The sequence below is a fragment of the Eschrichtius robustus genome, chromosome 16 (assembly GCF_028021215.1).
Source record: "Eschrichtius robustus isolate mEscRob2 chromosome 16, mEscRob2.pri, whole genome shotgun sequence".
In the NCBI taxonomy this organism is placed as follows: domain Eukaryota; kingdom Metazoa; phylum Chordata; class Mammalia; order Artiodactyla; family Eschrichtiidae; genus Eschrichtius; species Eschrichtius robustus.
In genome coordinates this window covers 71015535-71043019 of record NC_090839.1, presented here as the reverse complement: position 1 = coordinate 71043019, position 27485 = coordinate 71015535, and the positions used below count along the sequence as shown (strand labels likewise).

The 27485-nt window shown below is 43.2% G+C and overlaps 2 protein-coding genes across 4 annotated transcripts in view; one reads left to right on the top strand and one right to left on the bottom strand.

Annotated features, from left to right (window-relative positions):
- ANKS4B (ankyrin repeat and sterile alpha motif domain containing 4B) overlaps positions 1-27485 on the bottom strand; it is an 80151-nt gene that overhangs the window by 35494 nt on the left and 17172 nt on the right. The window contains exons 6-7 of one of the 3 annotated variants that reach the window (XR_011070388.1): positions 23090-23256; positions 384-420 (exon numbers count right to left, since the gene is read on the bottom strand). The exons of the other annotated variants lie outside the window; for them this stretch is intronic. The gene's annotated coding sequence lies outside the window, so the exon portion shown is untranslated. Of the gene's footprint in view, positions 1-383; positions 421-23089; positions 23257-27485 lie in introns of those variants that run through there. 3 annotated transcript variants of the gene reach the window in all.
- On the top strand, positions 122-11319 carry ZP2 (zona pellucida glycoprotein 2). The gene is made up of 18 exons (XM_068565768.1): positions 122-183; positions 269-357; positions 1207-1290; positions 1697-1791; positions 3317-3469; positions 4228-4269; positions 4422-4586; positions 5357-5453; positions 5542-5723; positions 6442-6568; positions 7407-7594; positions 7676-7767; positions 7868-7992; positions 8151-8340; positions 9501-9636; positions 9713-9809; positions 10219-10302; positions 11174-11319. Exons 1-18 carry the CDS (start codon positions 122-124, stop codon positions 11317-11319), a joined length of 2154 nt encoding a protein of 717 aa, XP_068421869.1.

Sequence of the window (27485 nt, the reverse complement as noted above, 5' to 3'; positions counted from 1 at the left end):
GAGGGCTGGGGAAGATTCAGGTGTCTCCAGTGTGGAGAGGGCGGGATCATGTCCTGCTTCCTGCTATAAAAGCACAGAGCAGCACACCCCTCTGCTGGCTGATTTGGTGGTGTCTTCGGTCATGGCGTGCAGGCAGAGAGGAGACAGTGGGAGACCCTCAAGCTGGTTCACTGCAGACTGGAGGTAACTGGGGGCAGAAGGGAGAGGACATAATGGCCTTGTCTGCTGAAGTTCGTCCCTCTTTAACTCTTTCCCCCATGCCCTCCAGCACCTACAGGTCATTTCCTCTATTCTTCGCCCTTTTGACTTCGGTGAACTCAATACGTGTTAATCAGTTGGTGGATCCTGCCTTCCCAGGTAGGCCTCTTGGGTGAGGGAAGTGCTCTTAAGCACCTCTCGAACAGATTGCACCTAGGGTGCCTAGATGGCCAGGAAACACAAACATGGGTTAGACAATCTCCACTCATTCCCTTTATTACCTTGATCAAGTCACTACAGTTTTTCCATTGCTTACCTAGACCTTGCTCTACCAGCTAAATGGGAGAGCGTGCAAAAACACCTGTACCACCTTCTATTCCCTCACTGCCTCAAGCTTTACGGCATCCAAAGAGTAGCAAACCACACACTAAGCCCCCATCTTTGGGAGCAGTCATCTTCAAACACATGCTCATGCTTAAGGAAAGCGTCAACATAACAAACAAAATCAGAGCCGTTCCACTTGTAATGAGTTTTTCAAAATTTTCATCTGAGCCAGAGGATGCACAGTGTCAGGTTATAGGCAGATTGGTTAGTCTTTAAAAAGTGTGTCCTTGGGCTTACTTGGGGCATTTTTTAAACTTCAGATTGAAAAATCTTAGACAAAACTTTTCTCCAGTTCTTCACAGACCTACCATCCCCATCTCCATCAGGGTTCCAGCCTGGTTCCTGCATGCATGCGTGTTAACCCAAATCCAGGCTTATCCTGGAGTACTTCAGAAAGCCCTAGGCACCTAACTGATACCTTCCCTACAGTTCTTGGTATCTTGCATTGTAGTTATATCTTTCCCACCAATCTGTAAGCTCCTCAAGGATGGTGGACAAGCTTTGCCTCTCCCAACTGGCATCTTCCCTGTTGCCTGTTGGAGAGGAGAGTTCCCTCAATACACTTCTGTAGGAATCATGCCTCCTGTGTTCAAAGATGCCCCATGTGTTTCCTTTGCTCTTCAGGTACTGTCACTTGCTATGAAAATAGAATGATAGTGCAGTTTCAAAGCATTCTTGCCAACAAGATACAGCACGCATCTGTGGTGGGTAAGTAATGTGTATTATCTCATCTTAGTCTTACTTAGTAGAAGCCCTTGGCTCAAGGCCATCTCCATTTTCTGGTGAGCAGAGCACACAAACCCTGGAGCAACTGGCACCCAAAACCCATGATGACACAGGGGCCTTGAATTGCATGATGCCTCCAAGAGTGGAAGACCCTGTCTTTCTTTGGAAATCTGTCTTATCTCAGAATCCCCTAGGAAACATCCATCTTCAAATCTCAGCATCTCCCAGAGCTTGGGTTATACCACTCAGGTGGGAAAATAAAAAGTGAAGTGATTTGAAGTACCTTAGAAATGGATTGGCAGTCTTGGCTATGTACCTCTGGCTGATTCAACGTCACTGAAATGTACTTCTTGGCCATCTCCTGTCTAAATTACTCTTGCTTCTGTAGATCCCCTTGGTCTTGAAATGCTGAACTGCACTTATGTTCTGGACCCAGAAAAGCTCACCCTGAAGGCCCCATATGAAACCTGTACCAAAAGAGTAGTAAGTAATTGTTGGAGGAGTGATTTGGGAAGTAGTAACCTAGGAGTTAAGGCTTTGGAGTAGAGCAGTAGTTCTCAATCAGGGTGATTTCTTTTGTCATCCCAGAGAACATCCTGTAATGTTTGGAGACAGTTTTGGTTATCACAGGTGGTTGAGGGGTGGGGCGGGAAAGGGCAGCTACTGGCCATCTAGTGGGTACAAGCCAAGGATATTGCTAAATAGCCTCCATTGCCCAGAGGAGCCCTCAGTAACAGACACGTTAGAACCCAAATGCCAACGCTGAGGTTAAGAGACCCTGGAGTTGAGGATTTGGGCTTGATTTCTGGCTCTGCCACTATCTAGATGTGATTTGGGGTAAGTTAGCTAATCTTTCTAAGCCTCTACTTGCCCATTGGAAAATGGATTATGATATCTCTCCATAAGGTGTCTAAAGATTAATGACATAATACAGATGAAGGACTTGGCATAGCATCTAGACACAACAAATGATCAAACATGAGCTATTTTGATCTATAACCCCCATGGAAAAGGGGAGGCTATTTTGGGGCTGGCAAATAGAGTGCTGGTACCTCTAGGCTGTGAAAACATGTGTTGGAAGGCCAGCAGAAGCTGAACAATAGGATTTTCTACTGTTAAGCAACAGTACCGCCCAATCAGGGTTATTAGGAGCAGTAAAAGCAACCTAAGTCATTTTCAAGTTTTAGTGTGCAAACAATCACTTAGGGAACTTGGAAAGTACAGAATTAGTTCATTTAGTTGATGACTTAATAGGTCTGGGGTGCATCCTAGAAGTCTGCAAGTTTAACAGTCTACTTCATCTGATTCTATAGTGAAGATCTCCAGTAATTAAAACTTTCCCTTCTGAAATGGCCTTTCCCAACTTTAGGGAGCTTAGGGTTGCATTCCTTTAGACCAGAGTCTACAGAGTATCACCTGTGGGTGGCCACATCCAGCCCATGATCTGTGTGTGTGATGGTCCTCAAGCTGTTTTTTGTTTTTTTAAAGAGTTTTAAAAACATGTTAGCACTCATATGTGGCCTACAAAGTCTATATATTTACTAACACTTAACAGAAAATTGTTGGCTGACTCCTGCTTTAGACTGTGAGTTCCTTGGGCCAGGGGAAATAGCAAAGATGGCTCCGTCTAGCACCCAGCACAATGGCTGCTACATAGGTGCTCAATAAGTGTATTTGAATCTCTTGGTACAGGCCCCAAACCAAACAGGACCTTGATACTCAGATATAGGGTGAATGTAAAAAGAAAATAAAAACTGAACTCTGAGCCCTGAAACTCAAGGAACTATTCTCTGCCAATGAATGTATGAGTCTTTCCTGGGGTATCTAAAGAGGCTATAGAATCTCCTGGTACAGGAATGAGGGACCTTCTAGAACCCGTGGTACTGATAATTTAAGGGTTTTGCCAATGTTAAGGGTTTTACCAATCAGCTGGGTCAGATGGTATTCTGGAATCCCCTTTCTCACTGAGGTACTAGCACTCTGTCCTTACTATGCCATTTTCATACAGCTTGGCCAGCATCAGATGACCATCAGACTCATGGACGACAATGCTGCTTTAAGACAAGAGGCTTTCATGTATGACATCAGCTGTCCAGTTATGCAAGCAGAAAGCCATGAGCAGCATTCGGGATCCACAGTCTGCTTGAAGGATTTCATGTCTGTGAGTGAAGCAGGCTGACTGCTTCTCACCCAGCTACTGCAGGGGAAATGCAGTCTAGACAGAGCTGGGCTTCAGAACAAGATCAGGATTGCAATCTGTATTTCACTACTGACTTGCTGTGTAGCTTTGGATTGATTTCTTAACCACACTGAGACTTTGTTTCTAAGTCTGAAGTGGGGGACAACAGTACCTCATAGGATGGCTTTAAGAATTGACTGAGAAGGTAGATACAGCACTCAGCACATCACGTCTAGCAATAAAAAGGATTCAGTTGGTAGCTTGACAAACTGGATACTTATCATGTGCCAGGCCCTACGCCAGATACTAGGATATAGCAAATGAGCAAAACAGACCAATCACAAACTCGTGGACTTTATAGTCTAACGGCTAACATCAACAGTGGACAAAAATAATCATACTTTATTAACTGATGGAACTGCAAGGCTTGACAGAGTATTTGATTTCTATGGACATAGTAAAAAGTTGTACATTTAAGGACTTAGTGTCTCAGCTTATAACTGGAAGGGAGCTTAGGTCTTCCAATTGCCTTTTGGTATCAAAAGCTCAAAGAGGAAATGATGTCTAAGGGCACTGCTAGGATTCATGACTGGTCCTGTGCTTCTACTACATCCCACAACTAGGCGTCGTGGTGTAAGAATCACACAGCAGTTGCTCTGGGTGTTTTCCACATACTCTCAGGTAACATGATTTCAGAAATCTCCAAATGAAAGCCTCACATCATCTTTTTTGTCTTCCAGTTTACCTTTCACTTTTTTCCTGGTATGGCTGATGAAAGTGCGGTATGAAAGTTATTTTTTAAATTACAAGCCTAAGTAACCTTTAGTTCTATATTAAAGGTGACATAACTTCAATCCTGGTTAAAATATTAAATAGACAATAGTCTTGGGGTTAAGGTGAGCACCAGCCCTCTAAATGAAACTTTTGACTTTAGGATCCCAAACCTCAGATGGGATGGACCTTTGCAGTTGGTGATGGTGAAAGAGCCCAAACTCTGACCCTTCAGGAGGCTATGACACAAGGCTATAATCTCCTGATTGACAACCAGAAGATAAGCGTCCAAGTGTCATTCCATGCCACTGGAGTGACTCACTACTCGGTAGGTGTGAATCTTTTTGTACCACAATCCAGGCACAAACCAACATTTCTAAATCCAAGCATGATCTCAACCATGTCCTCAAATTGAGAATACAACTCATTCAACAGGTATCTTAATGCTTACTATGTACCAAGCACTGTACTAAGTACTAAAGATAAAATGGTGAGATACAATGGTGAACAAAATAGATATGGTCCTTACTTCAATCTGTTCTCCCTCTTCCCCCATAGATCTAAATTAACTACATAATATGGAGCTAGGGTACTACTAAATTCTTTTACGAATTAAGGTGTTCTGTTTTATCATTGCCCTGTATTGTGTTTACAGTAGGTACCGGTACTTTGGGGACCAACAATCATGACACTACATTAAATCAGTTAATGGGCCAAAATGCTTAGAACAGGTCTTGGCACCTACGTGCTCAAATGTCAGCCATGTTAACAGTCCTGTTATACACTGAGTATATGCTGAATCTTATAAACATTCTCTCTGAATGCTGATACCATAAGATAGTCATAAAACAAGAGCTCATATCTGCTTAGAAATGATCAGCTACAGGTCATATCAGTAGACACTACTTTGCCAGATGTTATGAAGTACAAGATTTTAAAACTAGAGCACCTGCAGAACAATTGGGACAAAATGCCTGAACTCTACTTGGGCCAAGACAGTGCCCAATAGTTGAGTATGTTTGCCCTGACTATTCCAGCGTTGGTTAGAAATTCAAGTAATTCAGGTAAACCAATGTCTTTGAAAATGCCTCTCCTCAGCAAGGTAACAGCCACCTCTACATGGTGCCTCTGAAGCTTACGCATGTATCTCCTGGGCAGACGATCGTCTTATCATCACGACTCATTTGTGTGTCAGGTAAGTGCCTAGGAAGGGGCAACTCCAGTTGTGGAAGACATTGTTCTAGGGGCTTAATCAAAACTGATCATTCTGTCATTCCTTCTAGATCCTGTGACTTGTAATGCTACACACATGACTCTCACCATACCAGAGTTTCCTGGGAAGTTAAAATCCATGAGCTTTGAAAATAGGAACATTGCTGTGAGCCAGCTGCACAACAGTGGGGTTGATATGGAAACAACAAATGGCTTGAGGTTGCATTTCAGCAAAACTCTCCTCAAAACAAAAGTACGTTCCATTATCAATCACTGAGCTTTATGGAAGCCTGGCTTGAAGCATAGCCTTTCAGGCTACCCTGATACAGCTGCTGACTTGTCCATAAATTCTAATTGCCAGTGTAAAAAATTCAATATTTGGAAGGCCTCATTTGAACACCTTGCATAAGTGAATTCTCAAGTAACTGAAATTTACTCTCAAACACCAAGCCTCTTTAACTGCAATGGAAGTTTTCCTAAGTTTCTTAGTTCACTGAATAGTACAAACTGCTATCAAGCTTCTAATGATGAACCTCTCATGCCCTATTAAAACAGGATAGCTTGAGCCAAACAAGTGTCCCCAGCTGTCCTCACTGAGGCCAGTCTTGACTGAGGCAATTGCCAGGGACACCAAAGAATAATTTTATGTTGGTGTGTACTTTGCAATAACATTTTATAACTCCTGGATTCGCAGCTCTTTAGGGGTTGAATTAACAGATCAAATTCCAGTGTCTAGTACAAAGAGCATACAGTACTGGGTACTTGAGGGCATGAGCTTAAAGAAATAAATTTCCTTCCTAGGGAAGGATCCTGATCTGGAGAAGTGATAGGGTCTCCTGTTCTGGCTTAAAGGGAAACCGTAATAAGTCTGGAGTGTGCTTCGAAGGTTTCAGTGTACTTTCTTCCTACCTCCTTTGACTGCTCGGGGTCCCAGCAGGCTGTGGCTGCTAACTGACATTCTTTCATTTCAGTTCTCTGAAAAATGCCTACCCTATCAGTTCTACTTATCGTCACTCAAGCTGACCTTTTACATTCAACTGGAGATGGTATCCATGGTGATTTATCCAGAGTGTCTCTGTGAGTCAACAGTTTCTATCGGTAAAGACCATTTTTCTTAAACGGTTTCCTACATTCTTTCTCTCTTAGCTCTTGCATGTGGGAAAGTGTATAGAAGTTCAGACTCTGCATTGCTTATACTTTGAGGAAATGAAAGGCTGGTCAGACCAGAAATGTCAGTCTAAGCTGCTGTGATAGGGATGTAAGGAAGATAACACTTCTAAAATACACATACAGGTAGGTTTCACAACTGTTTCATGTTTTTAAGTAACCTGGATATACTTCATGTTAGGAGCCTAAGCCTATCATCTAAATAAGATTGCTTCAAACCTGAAACTACAGGGACTACAGGTATTTCCCCAAACTCCTGAAAATTCCTCAAAGAATATGGAAGTAGGTGTTTCCTCTTGTGTAGTATTGCTTCTGCCTCTTTGCTCCTATTATTCGCTGACCTGTATCAGGTCAAGCCAAATAGGAAAAATTAGTTGCTTCTTCAACTTCCCCTTAAACCACCAAGATTTGTGAGCCTTGAAAGAAGGGACATTATGATACAAGGCACTGCACTCTAAGCCTCATGAGGTTTTTATCATGGGTCTCTTACCTCACCTGGTGCTTCCTCCCACGTCTCCTGTTGCCTCTTCCTTTGGATGAAAAATCCTTCTGCTCATACAGAGCAGCCTCACTGTTGTCTTGGCACCTTAAGGGTCTCCCCTTGTAACTCAAGCTGCTTATCAAGGTATTTTCCCAAACAAAGACTTAAGACAAATTCTGTTGCCTCCTGATGAAAATTCAAACTTCCATCACACTTCAAATTAGTAGATGACAATAGTCACATGGCAGACAGATTTTTTTTTTTTTTTAAACTCTCACCACTATCTAGTTTCAGGGGAGCTATGTACTCAGGATGGGTTTATGGACGTTGAGGTCTACAGCCATCAAACAAAACCGGCTCTCAACTTGGATACCCTCAGGGTGGGAGACTCATCCTGCCAGCCAATCTTTAAAGCTCCATCTCAGGGGCTGGTGCGGTTTCACATACCCCTGAATGGATGTGGAACAAGACATAAGGTTAGTACTGGCCCCATAGCAAGAGGTTAAGACTTACTTTTGCGATGCCTAATTAACCACTTTCTCTCACTTTACTCTAAGTTCAAGAATGACAAAGTCATCTATGAAAATGAAATCCATGCTTTCTGGGCAGATCTTCCTCCGAGCACAGTTTCCAGAGATAGTGAGTTCAGGTGTGAACACAATTGCTACTTGACTTTTTAAGCCCCAGCTTAAACTCAAGCAGTCTTTTAATCTAAAATTCTTAACAACTCCACCCACCCACCCTTACAGAATGACGGTGAGGTGCTATTACAGCAGCAGTAACATGCTAATAAATACCAGTGTGGAAAGCCTTCCTCCTCCAATGGCCTCAGTGAAGCCGGGTCCACTTGCCTTGACCCTGCAAACCTACCCAGGTGAGACATTACAACCTAAAAAATCTGCTTAAATACTTTCAGGGAACTCTTCCCTAAAATGAACTTTGATGCCACCAGACTAGAGTAGTAGCGATGCTTAAGCTTCTGTTGTGACCATCAACTACTTGAGTACCAGAGGGGCTTCTCCTCCATTTCAGATAACTCCTACCTGCAACCATATGGGGACAAGGAGTACCCTGTGGTGAGATACCTCCGCCAACCGATTTACCTAGAAGTGAGAGTCATAAACAGGACCGACCCCAACATCAAGCTGGTCTTAGATCACTGCTGGGCAACATCCACCATGGACCCAGCCTCTCTCCCTCAGTGGAATATTGTCGTGGATGGGTATGTATTATCCATAGAAAGTAGCCCAGCTAATCAAACTGCCAGTAAAAAGAATAAAATGCTCTTGGGCTTGAGAGGAGCACTATATCAAAGGCCCTGAATTTTGTTCTTGTTTCTTAGCAACCAGTCCTTGGTCTAATAAGGTGACTCATGCTTTCCTACTACCCTTGAATCTAAAAGTATAAGATCCTTCCCAAGGAAATCTGGCTTTAATATGCCAATATCTGGAGAGAGAAGAGATTTCTAGTTCCTATCCATTTACTGAATACCTACCATATGCCAAACATGGTGCTATGTACTCCAGATGCATTATTTGAACCTCATCACTCTATGAGAGACACTAGCCACCTCACTTCATAAAGAAACCCAAGCTTGCTTCTTAAATAACTAGCCCAAAGTAATATTTAGTAAATGGTAGAACAGGAATGCCCATCTGACTCTAGATCTGAATATCACAATGCTCTGAAGTTGTGACTACCCACTTGTATGTTGGTGTTTGTCCTCTTGGCTCTGCTGGCACCTAGATAGAACTGCACCTTATCTGTCTTTGAATCTGTTGTAATCTGTTAAGCTTGTATCCTCCAGGTGCACTCCTGCTCCACGATCATGGTAGCCAGCACATTCATGCAGCTCATTCCTTCACCCCATTAAAGGCTTGCTCGAGTGTCCACTTCTCCTTAAAGCCTACCCTGACCCTCCTGCACCCTTACCCTTGTCTAACTCTTCTTTTGTTAGTACTTACATGCTACCTAACATACTAATTTATAGCTACTATACTCTGCTAGCATCTAAGATATAAAATGGCAGGAGTTCTCCACCTTGTTTTTTCAGCAACATATACTAACCGCCTGGGACAAAACAGATACTCAGACTAATAAGAATTAAGCCAGTGTCATCTGAAGAATTACATAATTCTTGATGAATTTAGCTGGCAAACAAATTGGTACTGAAATTGTATTAACACGTAGTAGAAGAAAAACTAGCATGAACAACTTATAACTTCATGAATATTGTTGGATAGGCCAAATCAGAGGTATATTAAAAAAAAAAAAGAAAAAGGTACAGGTAGAAGGTGTTATGTGTGACTGAATTTGAGCAAATGCTGAGTTAGACTCTGGGGTGAATTCAGCTGATGTCCCTCCCTGAAATGTACCTTCCAGCTGTGAATACAACCTGGACAACCACAGAACCACCTTCCATCCGGTTGGTGCCTCCGTGACCTATCCTAATCACTATCAGAGGTTTGATGTGAAGACCTTTGCCTTTGTGTCAGGGGCCCAAGGGTTCTCTCACTTGGTAAGTGATTAACAAGTCACCTGGGACAGGTCGAATGTGAGACATCAGTTTTACTCAACTCTTGTTCCATCTCCAGGTCTACTTCCACTGCAGTGCGTTAATCTGCAATCAACTCTCTCCTGACTTCCCTCTGTGTTCTGTGACTTGCCCTGTGTCATCCAGAAGCAGGCGAGGTAAAAATTTCAAGTCCTCATTAATGTGAGTTTACAGCAAGCCTCAACCTTTCAGAATTTAAGAATGAGTGCCTTGTTCTTTACCTAGTCCCAAGAGCACAAGAAACCTGAGTCTGAGATAGACAGGTTCTCCATCAGTCCTATGGACAAGTTTTTTTGCACATGAGCTGTAGCCTGATCTTCTACAGACTTTAAAGTTACTCTTCCTGAGTCTAGGTAGACTCTGAACTTTGTCTTCTGATGTTCTTTGATAGTTCATCCTGCTTTTACAGTAAGGTGTATGCCCTCTCCTGTGAAGGCAGGCAAAACCACCTAGAGCAGGGGCTCCATGGGGAGCTGCTCTAGGTAATCCCTCAGCACACTTCTCACCACTACTCATTATCCCAGAGGTCAAACTGTCTGTTTCCAGCCACAGGAGCCACTGAGGAAGAGAAAATGATAGTGAGTCTCCCGGGTCCCATCCTCCTGTTGTCAGACAGCTCTTCACTCAGAGGTATGGATTTAAAGCCTTGGGTACTTCTTGGACTCAAGTTCTTCGGTTTTGTGTCAAATTTAACTATGCATAGATAACACATGCTCCTGATTAGACAAGAAGAGAAGGAGTCTCTTCCCAGCAATAGGTTCTGTTAAGTCTCTTGTGTGCCCCTCCAAAAATCGCCATTTAACACAAGTGGAATCATATATTCTACCTACTGTTCTGTAACCTTTTAAAATTGTTTTAGCCATCTTATATCTGTACAGAGACCTCTCACTGTTGGTAACTAAAGGATTCCAGTTTTGTGACTAATGCCACATTAGAATCCTCAAATCTTGGTCCTCAAATCTTGGCCTACTATACAAGAACTTCAGACTATGTTTCTAAAAAAAAAAAAAAAACAGGACTAATAGGTCAGAAGACATGTGCTTGCTACTATCAAACTTAAGTCTTTACTGGATTATGTTACTGTTAATATTTTACATCTTCAGCCCAGATAGTCTTAATTTTAGGCCTAGAACTTGAAATTAAGCTCTCTTAAATCCCTAGCTAATAAGCTGCAAGAAATCATGCACTTGGGACAACTAATCATATCTGTTAGTGCCAGAATGTTAAACAATGAGCTGGGACTGTAAGGTCCTTTCCAGGTGTCAGCCCATCTGATCTGAGTGAAAGCAAGTAGGAAGTGGGAACAGCTGTGGGAGTGGAGTAGGGAGAGGAGGAGGTTGGCTTGAGGGATAAGACTATACCCTGTTGCAAGCTTCCCAAATGAGCTCTTTGAAGCTTAATTTCACTTCCTTCTCTGGGGAGCTTTAATGTGTAAAACTTCAGCTTCAACTCACACTTCGTTTCAGTGATCTTAAGACTTGAATGTCTGCTTCCTTTCCAGACGCTGTGGACTCTAAAGGGCATGAGACTGCTGGATATGTTGCTTTTAAAACTATGGTTGCTGTGGTTGCCTCAGCAGGCATTGTGGCAACTCTAAGCCTCATCAGCTACCTGCGCAAGAAAAGAACCATAATGCTAAGTCACTAGTTGGATTTTCAAATAAAGTGGTCAACGTAAGACTCTTGCTTCTTTCTTATTAAGTTTAGATGGAATTCGAGGACTGTTTCTTGCAATCATTCTTCTTTAGAGAATATAGTACCTTTCTACAGTCCTCTGGGCAGGCCTTGTTCTGTGTGGACATGAATAAGGATATTGCTGACTTAAGTGCTTCCTGTCACTCAGCTTTTTCTGAACTCCATCCCCAAAACTGGCAGTGCCAGAGAATTCAATGACTAATGGGGCTTGGTGACAGCCCACCTCTAGGGGGGCATTTAGGTGACTTTAATGTCTTTTACCCCCTCCATTCATATATACAAGATGAGGAGGGCAAGAAGTCGCCCCTAATCCTTGGCATAACTTCCCTTCTCTACAGAGGAAGGGAAGCCAGGTATTCCCAAGGAAGTAATCTAGTATCATACTTAAGTAATATTTCCTAATTCAAATTAGTCTTTCCAGTGAGTAGAAAACTTTCCCTGAGAACTTAAGGGATTTATTCTCCCGTGTACTCCCATTCCAATTAAAGGCCAGCAATCTCCTTTGGGGGAGGGAAAGGAATAATAAAAGATTCTAGCTTTAGTAAGTACAACTACAACATTCCTGGCCTCGTTAAGGCTACACAGCTGGACACGAGCCTCTTAGCTGAGCCTGGAGAGCTGCTTTCCCACTACCTAGCACTCAATTATTACCTCCTCCTGCGGCCGCTCCATCTTATTCCCGAGGGTGCCCCATCTTAACTAGGCTGTAGTTATGTCAAATGACTAGTCTGCCTCACACTGTAGCTCTAACAGACCACGTTCAAGATATCTAATATAGACATTAACTTGTATACTTCAACTAGAAAAAGTCTGGATCTAAACAATAACTTTTGCTATGAAAAAAAGTTGTAAAGCTTCTAAATCTCTGTACATGGTGGAGGTGAATCAAAATATGAACATCTTTAGTGTTTGGACTTCACCCCTCAATTGTGAGTTGTCATACTCCTGGGTTTTTCAAAACCTTGAAAGAATATTATATATACTTGGTCATCTTATGATACTGTAGGTCTTTAATAATGAATCCTTCTGCCTTTTCTTCAACACAACCTTTGATTCTAAATCCTTTTAAGAGTTATGTGGTAAAACTCAGCCCTGGTATGGGGAAGGAAACAACTGCATTCATATTGTATAAAAGGTCTGGTCTTCCTATAGTAATAAGGGCTAAAATTTCAAGTTCTCATCAAGGCTATTCTTTAGACATTTCTTTATAAGAGAATAAGGCATTAATCTGTCGCTGATAAAACAAATGGTCTTGGATTCAAACTTTTTCTGTGACTACGTCATATTAGTGTTACATATTAGAATCAGAAATATTGCATTGGGAGTCCGCCCTGCTTTGGCGGCTGTACGGGATAAACTGCTGAAGACAATGAAGAAGGGTCTTGGGGACCGGGACGTGAGGCGGTTTGTGCGGCATTTGCTATCCTATCTTTATGATACAGTAGAAATACATCTACACGTGGAACTGCTCCTACAGAACACCCACTGAACGCTGGCAGAAGACGTCCGACCTCCAAAAAGGCAAGAAACTCCCCCCGTACTTGGGTAGGGCAAAAGAACAAAGAAATAACAGAGACAAAAGAATAGGGACGGCACCTGCACCAGTGGGAGGGAGCTGTGAAGGAGGAAAGATTTCCACGCACTAGGAAGCCCCTTCGCGGGCAGAGACTGCGGGTGGCAGAGGGGGGAAGCTTCGGAGCCACGGAGGAGAGCGCAGCCACAGGGGTGCGGAGGGCAAAGCGGAGAGATTCCCGCACAGAGGCTCGGCGCCGAGCAGCGCTCACCAGCCCGAGAGGCTTGTCTGCTCCCCCGCCGGGGCGGGCGGGGCTGGGAGCTGAGGCTCAGCTTCGGTCGGATCGAAGGGAGAGGACTGGGGTTGGCAGCGTGAACACAGCCTGAAGGGGTTAGCGCACCACAGCTGGCTGGGAGGGAGTCCGGGAAAAAGTCTGCAGCTGCCGAAGAGGCAAGAGACTTTTTCTTGCCTCTTTGTTTCACGGCGCGCAAGGAGAGGGGATTCAGAGCGCCGCCTAAACGAGCTCCAGAGACGGGCGCGAGCCGCGGCGATCAGCGCGGACCCCAGAGACAGGCGTGAGACGCTGGGGCTGCTGCTGCCGCCTCCAAAAAGCCTGTGTGTGAGCACAGGTCACTCTCCACACCGCCCCTCCCGGGAGCCTGTGCAGCCCGCCACTGCCAGGCTCCCGTGATCCGGGGACAACTTCCCCGGGAGAACGCACTGCACGCCTCAGGCTGGTGCAACGTCACACCGGCCTCTGCCGCCGCAGCCTCGCCCCGCCTCCTCTGTACCCCTCCCTCCTCGTGGCCTGAGTGAGCCAGAGCCCCCGAAGCAGCTGCTCCTTTAACCCCATCCTGTCTGGGCGGGGAACAGACGCCCTCAGGCGACCTACACGCAGAGGCGGGTCCAAATCCAAAGCTGAACCCCAGGAGCTGTGCGAACAGAGAAGAGAAGGGGAAATCTCTCCCAGCAGCCTCAGAAGCAGCGAATTAAAACTCCACAAACAACTTGATGTGCTTGCATCTGTTGAATACCTGAATAGACAACGAATCATCCCAAATTCAGGAGGTGGACTTTTGGAGCAGGATATATTAATTTTTCCCCTTTTCCTTTTTTTTGTGAGTGTATATGTATATGCTTCTGGGTGAGATTTTGCCTGTATAGCTCTGCTTTATAATAGCTTTATTTTACTTCACTATATTATAGCCTCTTTCTTTCTTTCTTTCTTTCTTTCTTTCTATTTTTTCTCCCTTTTACTCTGAGCCGTGTGGACGAAAGGCTCTTGGTGCTCCAGCCAGGCATCAGGGCCGTGCCTCTGAGGTGGGAGAGCCAACTTCAGGACACTGGTCCACAAGAGACCTCCCAGCTCCACGTAATACCAAACGGCGAAAATCTCTCAGAGATCTCCATCTCAACATCAAGACCCAGCTTCACTCAACGACCAGCAAGCTACAGTGCTGGACACCCTATGCCAAACAACTAGCAAGACAGGAACACAGCCCCATCCATTAGCAGAGAGGCTGCCTAAAATCATAATAAGGCCACAGACACCCCAAAATACACCACCAGACGTGGACGTGCCCACCAGAAAGACAAGATCCAGCCTCATCCACCAGAACTCAGGCACTAGTTCCCTCCACCAGGAAGCCTACACAACCCACTGAACCAACCTTAGCCACTGGGGACAGATACCAAAAACAACGGGAACTACGAACCTGCAGCCTGTGAAAAGGAGACCCCAAACACAGTAAGATAAGCAAAATGAGACGACAGAAAAACACACAGCAGATGAAGGAGCAGGGTCAAAACACACCAGACTTAACAAATGAAGAGGAAATAGGTAGTCTACCTGAAAAAGAATTCAGAATAATGATAGTAAGGATGATCCAAAATCTTGGAAATAGAATAGACAAAATGCAAGAAACATTTAACAAGGACGTAGAAGAACTAAAGAGGAACCAAGCAATGATGAAAAACACAATAAATGAAATTAAAAATACTCTAGATGGGATCAATAGCAGAATAACTGAGGCAGAAGAAAGGATAAGTGACCTGGAAGATAAAATAGTGGAAATAACTACTGCAGAGCAGGATAAAGAAAAAAGAATGAAAAGAACTGAGGACAGTCTCAGAGACCTCTGGGACAACATTAAACGCACCAACATTCGAATTATAGGGGTCCCAGAAGAAGAAGAGAAAAAGAAAGGGACTGAGAAAATATTTGAAGAGATTATAGTTGAAAACTTCCCTAATATGGGAAAGGAAATAGTTAATCAAGTCCTGGAAGCACAGAGAGTCCCATACAGGATAAACCCAAGGAGAAACACGCCAAGACACATATTAATCAAACTGTCAAAAATTAAATATAAGGAAAACATATTAAAGGCAGCAAGGGAAAAACAACAAATAACACACAAGGGAATCCCCATAAGGTTAACATCTGATCTTTCAGCAGAAACTCTGCAAGCCAGAAGGGAGTGGCAGGATATACTTAAAGTGATGAAGGAGAAAAACCTACAACCAAGATTACTCTACCCAGCAAGGATCTCATTCAGATGTGATGGAGAAATTAAAACCTTTACAGACAAGCAAAAGCTGAGAGAGTTCAGCACCACCAAACCAGCTTTACAACAAATGCTAAAGGAACTTCTCTAGGCAAGAAACACAAGAGAAGGAAAACACCTACAATAACAAACCCAAAACATTTAAGAAAATGGGAATAGGAACATACATATCGATAATTACCTTGAATGGAAATGGATTAAATGCTCCCACCAAAAGACACAGGCTGGCTGAATGGATACAAAAACAAGACCCATATATATGCTGTCTACAAGAGACCCACTTCAGACCTAGGGACACATATAGACTGAAAGTGAGGGGATGGAAAAAGATATTCCATGCAAATGGAAATCAAAAGAAAGCTGGAGTAGCAATTCTCATATCAGACAAAATAGACTTTAAAATAATGACTATTACAAGAGACAAAGAAGGACACTATATAATGATCAAGGGATCGATCCAAGAGGAAGGTATAACAATTGTAAATATTTATGCACCCAACATAGGAGCACCTCAATACATAAGGCAAATACTAACAGCCATAAAAGGGGAAATCGACAGCAACACAATCATAGTAGGGGACTTTAACACCCCACTTTCACCAATGGACAGATCATCCAAAATGAAAATAAATAAGGAAACACAAGCTTTAAATGATACATTAAACAAGATGGACTTAATTGATATTTATAGGACATTCCACCCAAAAACAACAGGATACACATTTTTCTCAAGTGCTCATGGAACATTCTCCAGGATAGATCATATCTTGGGTCACAAATCAAGCCTTGGTAAATTTAAGAAAATTGAAATCGTATCAAGTATCTTTTCTGACCACAACGCTATGAGACTAGATATCAATTACAGGAAAAGATCTGTAAAAAATACAAACACATGGAGGCTACACAATACACTACTTAATAACGAAGTGATCACTGAAGAAATCAAAGGGGAAATCAAAAAATACCTAGAAACAAATGACAATGGAGATACGACGACCCAAAACCTATGGGACGCAGCAAAAGCAGTGCTAAGAGGGAAGTTTATAGCAATACAAGCCTACCTCAAGAAACAGGAAACATCTCGAATAAACAACCTAACCTTGCACCTGAAGCAATTAGAGAAAGAAGAACAAAAAAACCCCAAAGCCAGCAGAAGGAAAGAAATTATAAAGATCAGGTCAGAAATAAATGAAAAAGAAATGAAGGAAACAATAGCAAAAATCAATGAAACTAAAAGCTGGTTCTTTGAGAAGATAAACAAAATTGATAAACCATTAGCCAGACTCATCAAGAGAAAAAGGGAGAAGACTCAGATCAATAGAATTAGAAATGAAAAAGGAGAAGTAACCACTGACACTGCAGAAATACAAAAGATCATGAGAGATTACTACAAGCAACTCTATGCCAATAAAATGGACAACCTGGAAGAAATGGACAGATTCTTAGAAATGCACAAACTGCCGAGACTGAACCAGGAAGAAATAGAAAATATGAACAGACCAATCACAAGCACTGAAATTGAAACTGTGATTAAAAACCTTCCAACAAACAAAAGCCCAGGACCAGGTGGCTTCACAGGTGAATTCTATCAAACATTTAGCGAAGAGCTAACACCTATCCTTCTCAAACTCTTCCAAAATATTGCAGAGGGAGGAACACTCCCAAACTCATTCTACGAGGCCACCATCACCCTGATACCAAAACCAAAGATGTCACAAAGAAAGAAAACTACAGGCCAATATCACTGATGAACATAGATGCAAAAATCCTCAACAAAATACTAGCAAACAGAATCCAACAGCACATTAAAAGGATCATACACCATGATCAAGTGGGGCTCATCCCAGGAATGCAAGGATTCTTCAATATACGGAAATCAATCAATGTGATACACCATATTAACAAATTGAAGGAGAAAAACCATATGATCATCTCAATAGATGCAGAGAAAGCTTTCGACAAAATTCAACACCCATTTATGATAAAAGCCCTGCAGAAAGTAGGCATAGAGGGAACTTTCCTCAACATAATAAAGGCCATATATGACAAACCCACAGCCAACATTGTCCTCAATGGTGAGAAACTGAAACCATTTCCACTAAGATCAGGAACAAGACAAGGTTGCCCACTCTCACCACTATTATTCAACATAGTTTTGGAAGTGTTAGCCACAGCAATCAGAGAAGACAAAGAAATAAAAGGAATCCAAATCGGAAAAGAAGAAGTAAAGCTGTCACTGTTTGCAGATGACATGATACTATACATAGAGAATCCTAAAGATGCTACCAGAAAACTCCTAGAGCTAATCAATGAATTTGGTAAAGCAGCAGGATACAAAATTAATGCACAGAAATCTCTTGCATTTCTATACACTAATGACGAAAAATCTGAAAGTGAAATTAAGAAAACACTCCCGTTTACCATTGCAACAAAAAGAATAAAATATCTAGGAATAAACCTACCTAAGGAGACAAAAGACCTGTATGCAGAAAATTATAAGACACTGATGAAAGAAATTAAAGATGATACAAATAGATGGAGAGATATACCATGTTCCTGGATTGGAAGAATCAACATTGTGAAAATGACTCTACTACCCAAAGCAATCTACAGATTCAATGCAATCCCTATCAAACTACCACTGGCATTTTTCACAGAACTAGAACAAAAAATTTCACAATTTGTATGGAAACACAAAAGACCCCGAATAGCCAAAGCAATCTTGAGAACGAAAAATGGAACTGGGGGAATCAGGCTCCCTGACTTCAGACTATATTACAAAGCTACAGTAATCAAGACAGTTTGGTACTGGCACAAAAACAGAAATATAGATCAATGGAACAGGATAGAAAGCCCAGAGATAAACCCACACACATATGGTCACCTTATCTTTGATAAAGGAGGCAAGCATATACAGTGGAGAAAAGACAGCCTCTTCAATAAGTGGTGCTGGGAAAATTGGACAGATACATGTAAAAGTATGAAATTAGAACACTCCCTGACACCATGCACAAAAATAAACTCGAAATGGATTAAAGACCTAAGTGTAAGGCCAGACACTATCAAACTCTTAGAGGAAAACGTAGGCAGAACACTCTATGACATACATCACAGCAAGATTCTTTTTGACCCAGCTCCCAGAGAAATGGAAATAAGAACACAAACAAATGGGACCTAATGAAACTTAAAAGCTTTTGCACAGCAAAGGAAACCATAAACAAGACCAAAAGACAACCCTCAGAATGGGAGAAAATATTTGCAAATGAAGCAACTGACAAAGGATTAATCTCCAAGATTTACAAGCAGCTCATGCAGCTCAATAACAAAAAAACGAACAACCCAATCCAAAAATGGGCAGAAGACCTAAATAGACATTTCTCCAAAGAAGATATACAGATTGCCAACAGACACATGAAAGAATGCTCAACATCATTAATCATTAGAGAAATGCAAATCAAAACTACAATGAGATATCATCTCACACCGATCAGAATGGCCATCATCAAAAAATCTAGAAACAATAAATGGTGGAGAGGGTGTGGAGGAAAGGGAACACTCTTGCACTGTTGGTGGGAATGTAAATTGATACAGCCACTATGGAGAACAGTATGGAGGTTCCTGAAAAAACTACAAATAGAACTACCATACGACCCAGCAATCCCACTACTGGGCATATACCCTGAGAAAACCATAGTTCAAAAAGAGTCATGTACCAAAATGTTCATTGCAGCTCTATTTACAATAGCCAGGACATGGAAGCAACCTAAATGTCCATCGACAGATGAATGGATAAAGAAGATGTGGCACATATATACAATGGACTATTACTCAGCCATAAAAAGAAATGAAATGGAGGTATTTGTAATGAGGTGGATGGAGTTAGAGTCTGTCATACAGAGTGAAGTAAGTCAGAAAGAGAAAAACAAATACAGTATGCTAACACATATATACGGAATCTAAGGAAAAAGAAAAAAGAAAAAAAAGGCCATGAAGAACCTAGTGGCAAGACGGGAATAAAGACACAGACCTACTAGAGAATGGACTTGAGGATATGGGGAGGGGGTGGGGTGAGATGTGACAGGGTAAGAGAGTGTCATGGACATATATACGCTACCAAATGTAAAATAGATAGCTAGTGGGAAGCAGCCACATAGCACAGGGAGATCAGCTCGGTGCTTTGTGACCACCTAGAGGGGTGGGATGGGGAGGGTGGGAGGGAGGGAGATGCAAGAGGGGAGAGATATGGGAACATATTGTATGTGTATAACTGATTCACTTTGTTATAAAGCAGAAGCTAACACACCATTGTAAGGCAATTATACTTCAATAAAGATGTTAAAAAAAAAAAAAAGAAATATTGCATTGCTGCATGCACTTCTTAAAACAGCATTTAAAAAACTGTTGGCCACTTACATGGCTCCCTGACCTCATGTGGTAGGCTGAATAATGACCATCCCCAACATGTCCACATCCTAATCACCAAAAACTGAATATTGTTCCCTAGTCATGGCCCCAAATGGACTTTGCAGATGTGGTTAAAGGTCTTGACATGGGAAGATTATCCAAGTGGGCCCAATTATAGGGCTCCCTATGAAACAGACAGGAGAGTCAGAAAAGATGTCCCAGTGGAAGCAGAAGTCAGAGTGATATTGTCCACAAGCCAAGGAATGTGGGCAGCCTTTAATAGCTGGTAATGGCAAAGAAATGGATTCTCCCCTAGAGCCTCCAGAAGAACACAGCTCTGCTGCCCCATTTTGGACTTGTGAATTCCAGAGATATAAAATAACTTGTTTCAAACCATTTAGTTTGTATTAATTTGTTACGGCAGAAACAGAAAACTAATATACCCTCTAATGAGTCATTACCCACAAGTTGAAAAACACTTTGCTAGAAATGCACATTTTACAGATGAGCAACTTGAGCCCTAGCAAGCTTGTCTAAGGTATCAGAGTATCTTGGTTATAGAGGTGGAGCCTCTCATCCCCAATCTGGTCTATTTGTGTAGAGTCACAAGCCAGGATCACAGTGACCTGGGCCACAAGGCTGCTGCACGGCAGGTTGGTTCTGACGTGTTTGCAAATGTTGAGGCAGAAATTTGAGAGAGGAAAGCCAAGCTGGCTGTGGAGCAGCTGCTGGAATGAACACTAGTTGCCATGGTATCCTAGAACAAATATAATGAGCAGTTGTTTAAAGTCGTGTTCTCATCTTCTGAAGGTACCTATCCTACTGCACATGGGGGGTGGCAGCCTAATAAGCAGAGAGGAGCTGTGTGGGCAGAGAGGGAGCTCAAATCCCAAGAAGCTGCTCCTTCATCCAAACCTGTGTTTGCAATCTCCCTCACCAGGTAGGGATTGGCTGTAATTGTAACTCAGGTGGCAGGAGGTAGACGAACGGCATTTGGGATTCTAATATTCTACTGGGCAGTTCTGTTGGTGCAGTTTACAGGGGCTGGGAGCAGACTTGTGTGCCTTGGGAAGCCCCCTTTAATGCTGAACTTCTCTTCCCTGCCCTGTTCTGCTGCTTCAAGCTGTTTTATGGAACGTGTACAGCTCTAGAACAAGAGCTGGGCTTGGGTTCTGGATCTGTCTTCCTTACTGTGTGACCTTGGGCAGATGGAACAATTTCCAAGCCTATTTCCACATCTGGAAAATGTGAATAAAACCTACTTTGGAAGCATGCAAGGGTTCAATGAGATAGTCAACATATTAGTGTATTTGCATTGGAGCCACCTAGATGAAACCTCATAATACTATAAACAATAACTGCAATAACTGAAGGTTGAATAAAATTCTGTGACAGATGAGAGGTTCTTGATCACGCACATATTTTGTAAAATATAGATGCCCTGACGTCACCTACTGAACTAGAATCTTTAAGGAGTGGGGTCTAAGCATGTTTAGGCTCTGTGGGAGGCTGAATAATGGCCCCAAAATATCTAGGTCCTCATCCCAGGAACCTGTGACTGTTACCTTTCATGGCAAAAGGGACTTTGCACACATGATTAATCTAAGGATCCTGGACCGAGAAATTATCTGGATTATCCAGGTGGGCCTGAATGTAATCACAAGCACCTTATACAAGGGAGACAGAATGAGATTCACCTACAGAGAGGAGAAGGCGACATGATGATGGAGATAGAGACTGATGCACTTTGAAGATGGAGGAAAGGGCTCCAGCCAAGGAACACAGGCGGACACGAGGAGCTGAAAAAGTCAAGGAAACATTTCCCCCAGAGCCTCCAGAAGGAAACAGCCCCACTGACACCTTGACGTTAGCCCAGTGAAACTGTAAGAGACCTCCAGATTTGTAGGACAGTAAATCTGTGTTATTCTTAAGCCACTAAACTTGTGGTAATTTGTTACAGCAGGGAGAAGAAACGAACACAAGCTCCTAAGACGATTCTGACATGTACCCTGGATAAGAATCACTGTGCTAGACAAACGCAAAGGCTGTGTGGACAAATAATGTTGCCTGCCATCAAGCCCTCAGCCACTGCAGCTGCCCCCAAGGTACGCCCTGGGGGGAATTCAGGATGGAAAAAAAAAATATTGGCCCTAGATAGTTAAGACGCATATCAAAGGAATAATTTCAAAGAGCCCAGACTCTTGCATCTACACATACATAGAAAAGCACTAAAATCATTAACTTGAGATGTCTGTTTCTTGTGATTAGCAATCTTTTGATGTTTGACGACGTTTGTTTGTTTTCAGCAAATCTCCTATACGTCCAGACTCTTCCCTAACCTCTTTGTAACAGTTCCTCAGAGCTATCTGAAAGGCTGTTTCTGAGCTAAAGTCCTCAGTAATGTCCTTGAATAAAACATAATTCTCAACTTCCGCCTTGTGCATTTTTTTTTCAGTCGACACTTGACTTTGTTCAGGAATGACATAGCGTGCCCCTAGTATCCTGATTGGGCTAAATAACCAAGATAAAGCCTCAATTCCCCTTGCAGATATTTGTGTAGTGGTAGGTACATGATACTGTTCTGTTCAATGAGATTTAAGAGAGAAACTGGGAGGGGGTTTTCTGTCTTTTTCCTCATTTCAAAAAAAAGGTATGTAAGGCTAGCCCCTTTTCTCCCTGTCTTTGGCTGTGGTTGTGTGAATTGTGATTCCTTGAGCTGTGCCAGCTTTCTTGTGACCATGAGGAAACATATCTAAAGATGCTCTCTGAGAATGGTGGAGTAATAACACAGAAAGCCTAGATCCCTGATTACTTCACTGTGTTTCCTAAATCAACCCTAGAACCACTTGTATCTGGATTTCATGTTTAGTGAGATGCTAAGAGTTCTTATTTTTTAAGGGAGGCACTTTGTTTCCTGTAGGTAAAAGCATTCCAAATCATTCAGGCTTAAAGAACCCTTATTTTTAGAATAAAGTTTATGACTATAATTTGCATCCATAAGAACACACCAAGTTATATGTAAGCTTTGCTTTGGGTTAACAGCCAAATTTGTATAAACCAAAAAAATAAGAAAACCTTTTGTTAACAAATTTATTTTGCTTTGGCTCCCTCAAGGCTCAAGAGGTCCAGAGTCTGATTCTGTTCATCTTTGAACTCCCACTGATGCTTCTGTGAGGGAAGTGATTTGACCAAAAATGCAATACAAAGAAGCTTGATTCAAAGCAAACAGTATAGTCACTTACTTCTCACCCTTACTTAGAGATGAATCCTCCTGCCTTAATTCTGTTCCAGGGTCAAAGGAGCAGGGAAGATGTCATAAAGCAAGAACTGGATGCAGGAGACATGGGTTCTATCCCTGGCACTGCAGACTTACAGTGTGCACTTCCTCTCTGGGCCTCAGGTGTACCAGCTGTAGAAGGAGAGGATTGGAGAGAGCATCTATTACCTTGCTACTCAGGGTGTGATCAGTGGAAGGCTCTGAAACCAAGGGCAGTCATCAGTTAGATTCCCTTAAACTATAATGTCCTTAATAAATAATATCCTATAAACTGCCTTCACTGACCAAGCTTACTTTGTCTTGCAAATTGCATACCCTCCAAACTTCATGTAGCTTGGACAATATATATCAAGACTCCTTTAACAGCCCCTTATAGAAAGCACCTCTGAGAGTAATGTTTGCTTAAGTTGTTTTTAAGGAACATGGAGCTAGTCTTACCCAGTTCAAACCGGTTGAGACCACCAACCATTCAGCTGGGCCTGCACAAGTGTCTGATGGGTGACTTTTTGACGTCAGAGGGCCAAAAACTCCACCCTCAGATCATGCTAGTGCCACCATTTTCTAAGCATGTGTCCCATGAAGAAGCATGTAACTCAGATATGCTTGTGCAGATCATTGAGTACCTCGCCTTTTTCCTGCCTCCAATCACCTTCCCCTGGACCTTCGACCACCCTATACTCTCCACCCACAAATATCCCAAGCCTCTTGCCTTTGAGGAGGCAGGACCTGAGACCTATTCTCCTGTCTCCTCGCTTGGCTGCCTTGTGAATAAACCCTTTCTCTGCTGTAAACCTCAGCGTCTCAGCACTGGTCGGGCAAACAAAACTAGTTCAGTAACAGCTTTGCCAGGAGCTGGTGAGCCATGTAGAAGCTCAGGTCCTGCTCCAGACCTACAGACTCAGAATCTGCCTTTTAACCCCTTGTACACATGCACATTAACGTTTAGGAAGCACAGTCTAAAGCTTCTTCCAGCTCTCAGTTGAGCCACCTTCAGATCACCTGATGTGAGTGCCCTCTACTGGCTTTAGGAAACATTTTCTTTAGGAAACACTTCTGTTCCATTTCCCTCTGCTGGTTCTTTAAGGTTTTCAAATGGGGCTTGAAGCTCCTAAATAGGGCCATAAGGACTACTAGAACATATGTATGGGGCTTGAGTCTCCTCTGCAGTTTTGGGAAGCCGATCAATGTCTACTGCCCGAGCAGAGGGGCCCATGCCCTCTCTAGCTCAGATGGCTCTCTGATTCCCAATTATCAAGTAGTCTACCTTCCTGATGTCTCACCCTTGCCACTTCTGCTTTAACAAAAAGCAGGGAGCAGAGGAAGAGCACCTGAGTGGGCCAGGTGATGGTGGGTCCCTGGCTTAATCACTAACTATCTCTGAGACCTTCAGAAAATGACTTGCTTGTTCGCCCAGTTTCTTCTGCTGCCAGTTGACTAGTCAGGCATGGAAATGAGAAGAGGAGGACCTCTCAGGACTCTTATGAAAGGTCAAAGATGATAACATATGTGAAAGGTCTTTGACAACCTGACATATTTCACAAACGTGAAGGTGTATGTGTCCCTGAAGCCGCTAGTGTAACCAGCTGCTCTGGTGCAGACCTGGCCAACTCCAGCCCCGCCTCCGCCTGATACCGACCAGGGTTCTTAGCCTTCCCCAGTCGATAGAAATTGACTAGAGGCCAGACAAGAAACTCAGGAAAGGCTTTACTGGGGACCCTGCTGCAGCAGAGGGGAGCAAGAACAAACAACAGTTTCCCTTGCTTGCTCGCTCCCTGAGGGGGTCGAGCTTATTCCTTACATGGGGTGAGGGTAGGGGTGTGTCCAGGGGTCAAGCTGGAGGCGTGGCTTAGGTGGTTTGCCCACCCCCTAGGTGGTGTTGGGTGCAGGGGGCATGCTCGGTACCGTGCTTTTGCTCCCCACACCCAGTTTTTGCTCCCGGCTCTTCAAAATTGGCAGTTGGGTTTTTTTGGTCTCTTTGTATCTTTTGTCCAGAATTTGCCCCAAATTATCACACAGTTATTTTTAGTCCCATACAGTTTCTTTGTATTTTGTTGCTTGAGGAGAGGTGTGTCCAGGTGCAAGCACTGCAACACTGCAGCAAAGGACCCCAGGTCCCAGCCTGTCTCAAGCCCAGCTCTGCTGTTGTGTGGTCTAATGCTCTAAATTCTCATTATTTGTCTAGATCAGGGATTCTCAACCTTGGCACTGGTGTTTGGGCCCCTTAGTTCTTTGTTGTAAAGGTCTGTCCTGTGCATTGAAGAATGTTGAGCAGCATCCATGACCTTGACCCACTAGATGCCAGCAGCATCTCCCCCAAACACACACAGTCATGACAATCAAAAATGCCTCCAGACACTGCCAAATGTCCGAGGGTGGCGGTGGGAAACGTCACCCCCGATGGATAACTCCTCTAGGTTCAGTTTCCTCAGTCTTTCTAGTCAATGCAAAATATTGTGCAGGGGTTTCTACATTTAAGTTTCTGGGCTACCCAAAGGGAAAGATACAGACACTGTTTCCATTCCCAGAGCACTAGAAGAGAGGGGGCAGGCAGGGCAGGTGGGAGGAAGGACAAATATAAGGGAATAGTGGCAAACAAGAGACAATCTAGTCAAGCAAGGGTTTAATCGTCTAGCGTTTTGTAGCACTTTTATAATTTAGCGATCACTTGCCTCAGTTCCCAGTGACAGGTTGGGCGGCATTCTCGTTACAGACTGAGGAAACCAATGCCCAGAGAGGTTGTCATTTGCTTACCATGCCTGGTCCATGAGGGCTGTAAGTGTAGAGACAGTGTACCTAAGTGAGACATGACTTCACTGAGGGATGAGCCTTGAGCTGGATCGTGGAAGGTGGAAATGTTTGGAACAGGAGGTGTAGAGTGGGATGCTCCAACATCATTCATTTTCAACATCCACACACGTGACGGATAATAGTCACCATAAAGACATATCCAAGGGCTTCCCTGGTGGCGCAGTGGTTGAGAATCTGCCTGCTAATGCAGGGGACACGGGTTCGAGCCCTGGTCTGGGAAGATCCCACATGCCACGGAGCAACTAGGCCCGTGAGCCACAACTACTGAGCCTGCGCGTCTGGAGCTTGTGCTCCGCAACAAGAGAGGCCACGACAGTGAGAGGCCCGCGCACCGCGATGAAGAGTGGCCCCCGCTCGCCGCAACTGGAGAAAGCCCTCGCACAGAAACGAAGACCCAACACAGCCATAAATAAATAAATAAATAAATAAATAAATAACTCTATCTAAAAAAGAAAAAAAAGTCTTTGTCCAACTGTTGTACAAAATTAGTTTCATCTAAAAAACATTCTTATCACAAATAAAAAAAAATATTAAAAAAAAACCAAAACAAACAAACAAACAAAAAAGACATATCCAAGAGGCATGCCAGATTTGGATGTAATCCCCACCACCTATCTTGCCCCCAAGAAGGCAAAGAAAGCACTTCAGTAATCTGTAATTATCAGAACTCTTACCAACCACTCAGGGTTTGTGTGTGTATTTGCACACATGCTTAATTACTCAGGTATGTGTGTGTGCACACACATATTTAATCACTCGGGGTATGTGTGTGCCTGTACACACACAGGTGTTTTGGGGGGATGCCGTGGAATAGGTAAGAGAAAGCAGGTTATTCTCAAATTCCACCCCCTCTCTCTAGTTCCACCTTTTATCTCCTGCTCGAGGAAGCACAGCAGAATATAAGTGAATACTGTTAGTCATCCTCAACCTTGTGACAACTCACACCTGACCATACCTTGCTGGGGTGTCACAACATCCGGGCTGAATCTCCTATTCTATGTGGAGCAGACAGTAGAAACCATGCAGAGGCGGCGGTTGAAACAGTACTTCTATGTGCACAACTCTAGGGGGAACCAACAGTTCACGTTCTATTTTATGAAAACAGGGATCCCCGAAGTTATTCGACACAGCAGCAAAGGTTATAGGAACTGTTGCAGACAATGCTTATTAGGGCATGGGTCCACATCCCAGGCCTTAAAGGCAGGTGGAGGCATTAACATTTAACAGCACACTGGTTACAAGGGGTGGGCTCTTCAGTCAGGCGAACTGGGCTGGAGTCCCACTTCTGCTTCTATGTGCCCTTAAACAATTTAGCATCTCAATCTTTCAGCTTCCTCATCTCTAAAATGACTGGTAGTGAGAACTGACTGAAAACGTGTATTGAAGTGTAGAGGGCTTAAGATAGCACCCGACTCGTGGCAAAAACAAACACCTATAGTTATACTGATAAATTAACATTCCGACTGTATAAAGTCAGTTTCGTGCTTTTAATTACCTTTCCAAATAAGGAACGCATTGCACTGTGCCTAAAAGGCCAACAATACCGTTTTTTT

What these genes read in the sequence shown, in the direction of transcription:
- ZP2 (XM_068565768.1), top strand. Translation starts at nt 122, where the DNA reads ATGGCGTGCAGGCAGAGAGGAGACAGTGGGAGACCCTCAAGCTGGTTC. An exon ending in GCTTGAAGGATTTCATGTCT is followed by an intron (nt 3,470 to 4,227) that starts GTGAGTGAAGCA and finishes TTTGTCTTCCAG; the next exon opens with TTTACCTTTCACTTTTTTCC. An exon ending in ACGACTCATTTGTGTGTCAG is followed by an intron (nt 5,454 to 5,541) that starts GTAAGTGCCTAG and finishes CATTCCTTCTAG; the next exon opens with ATCCTGTGACTTGTAATGCT.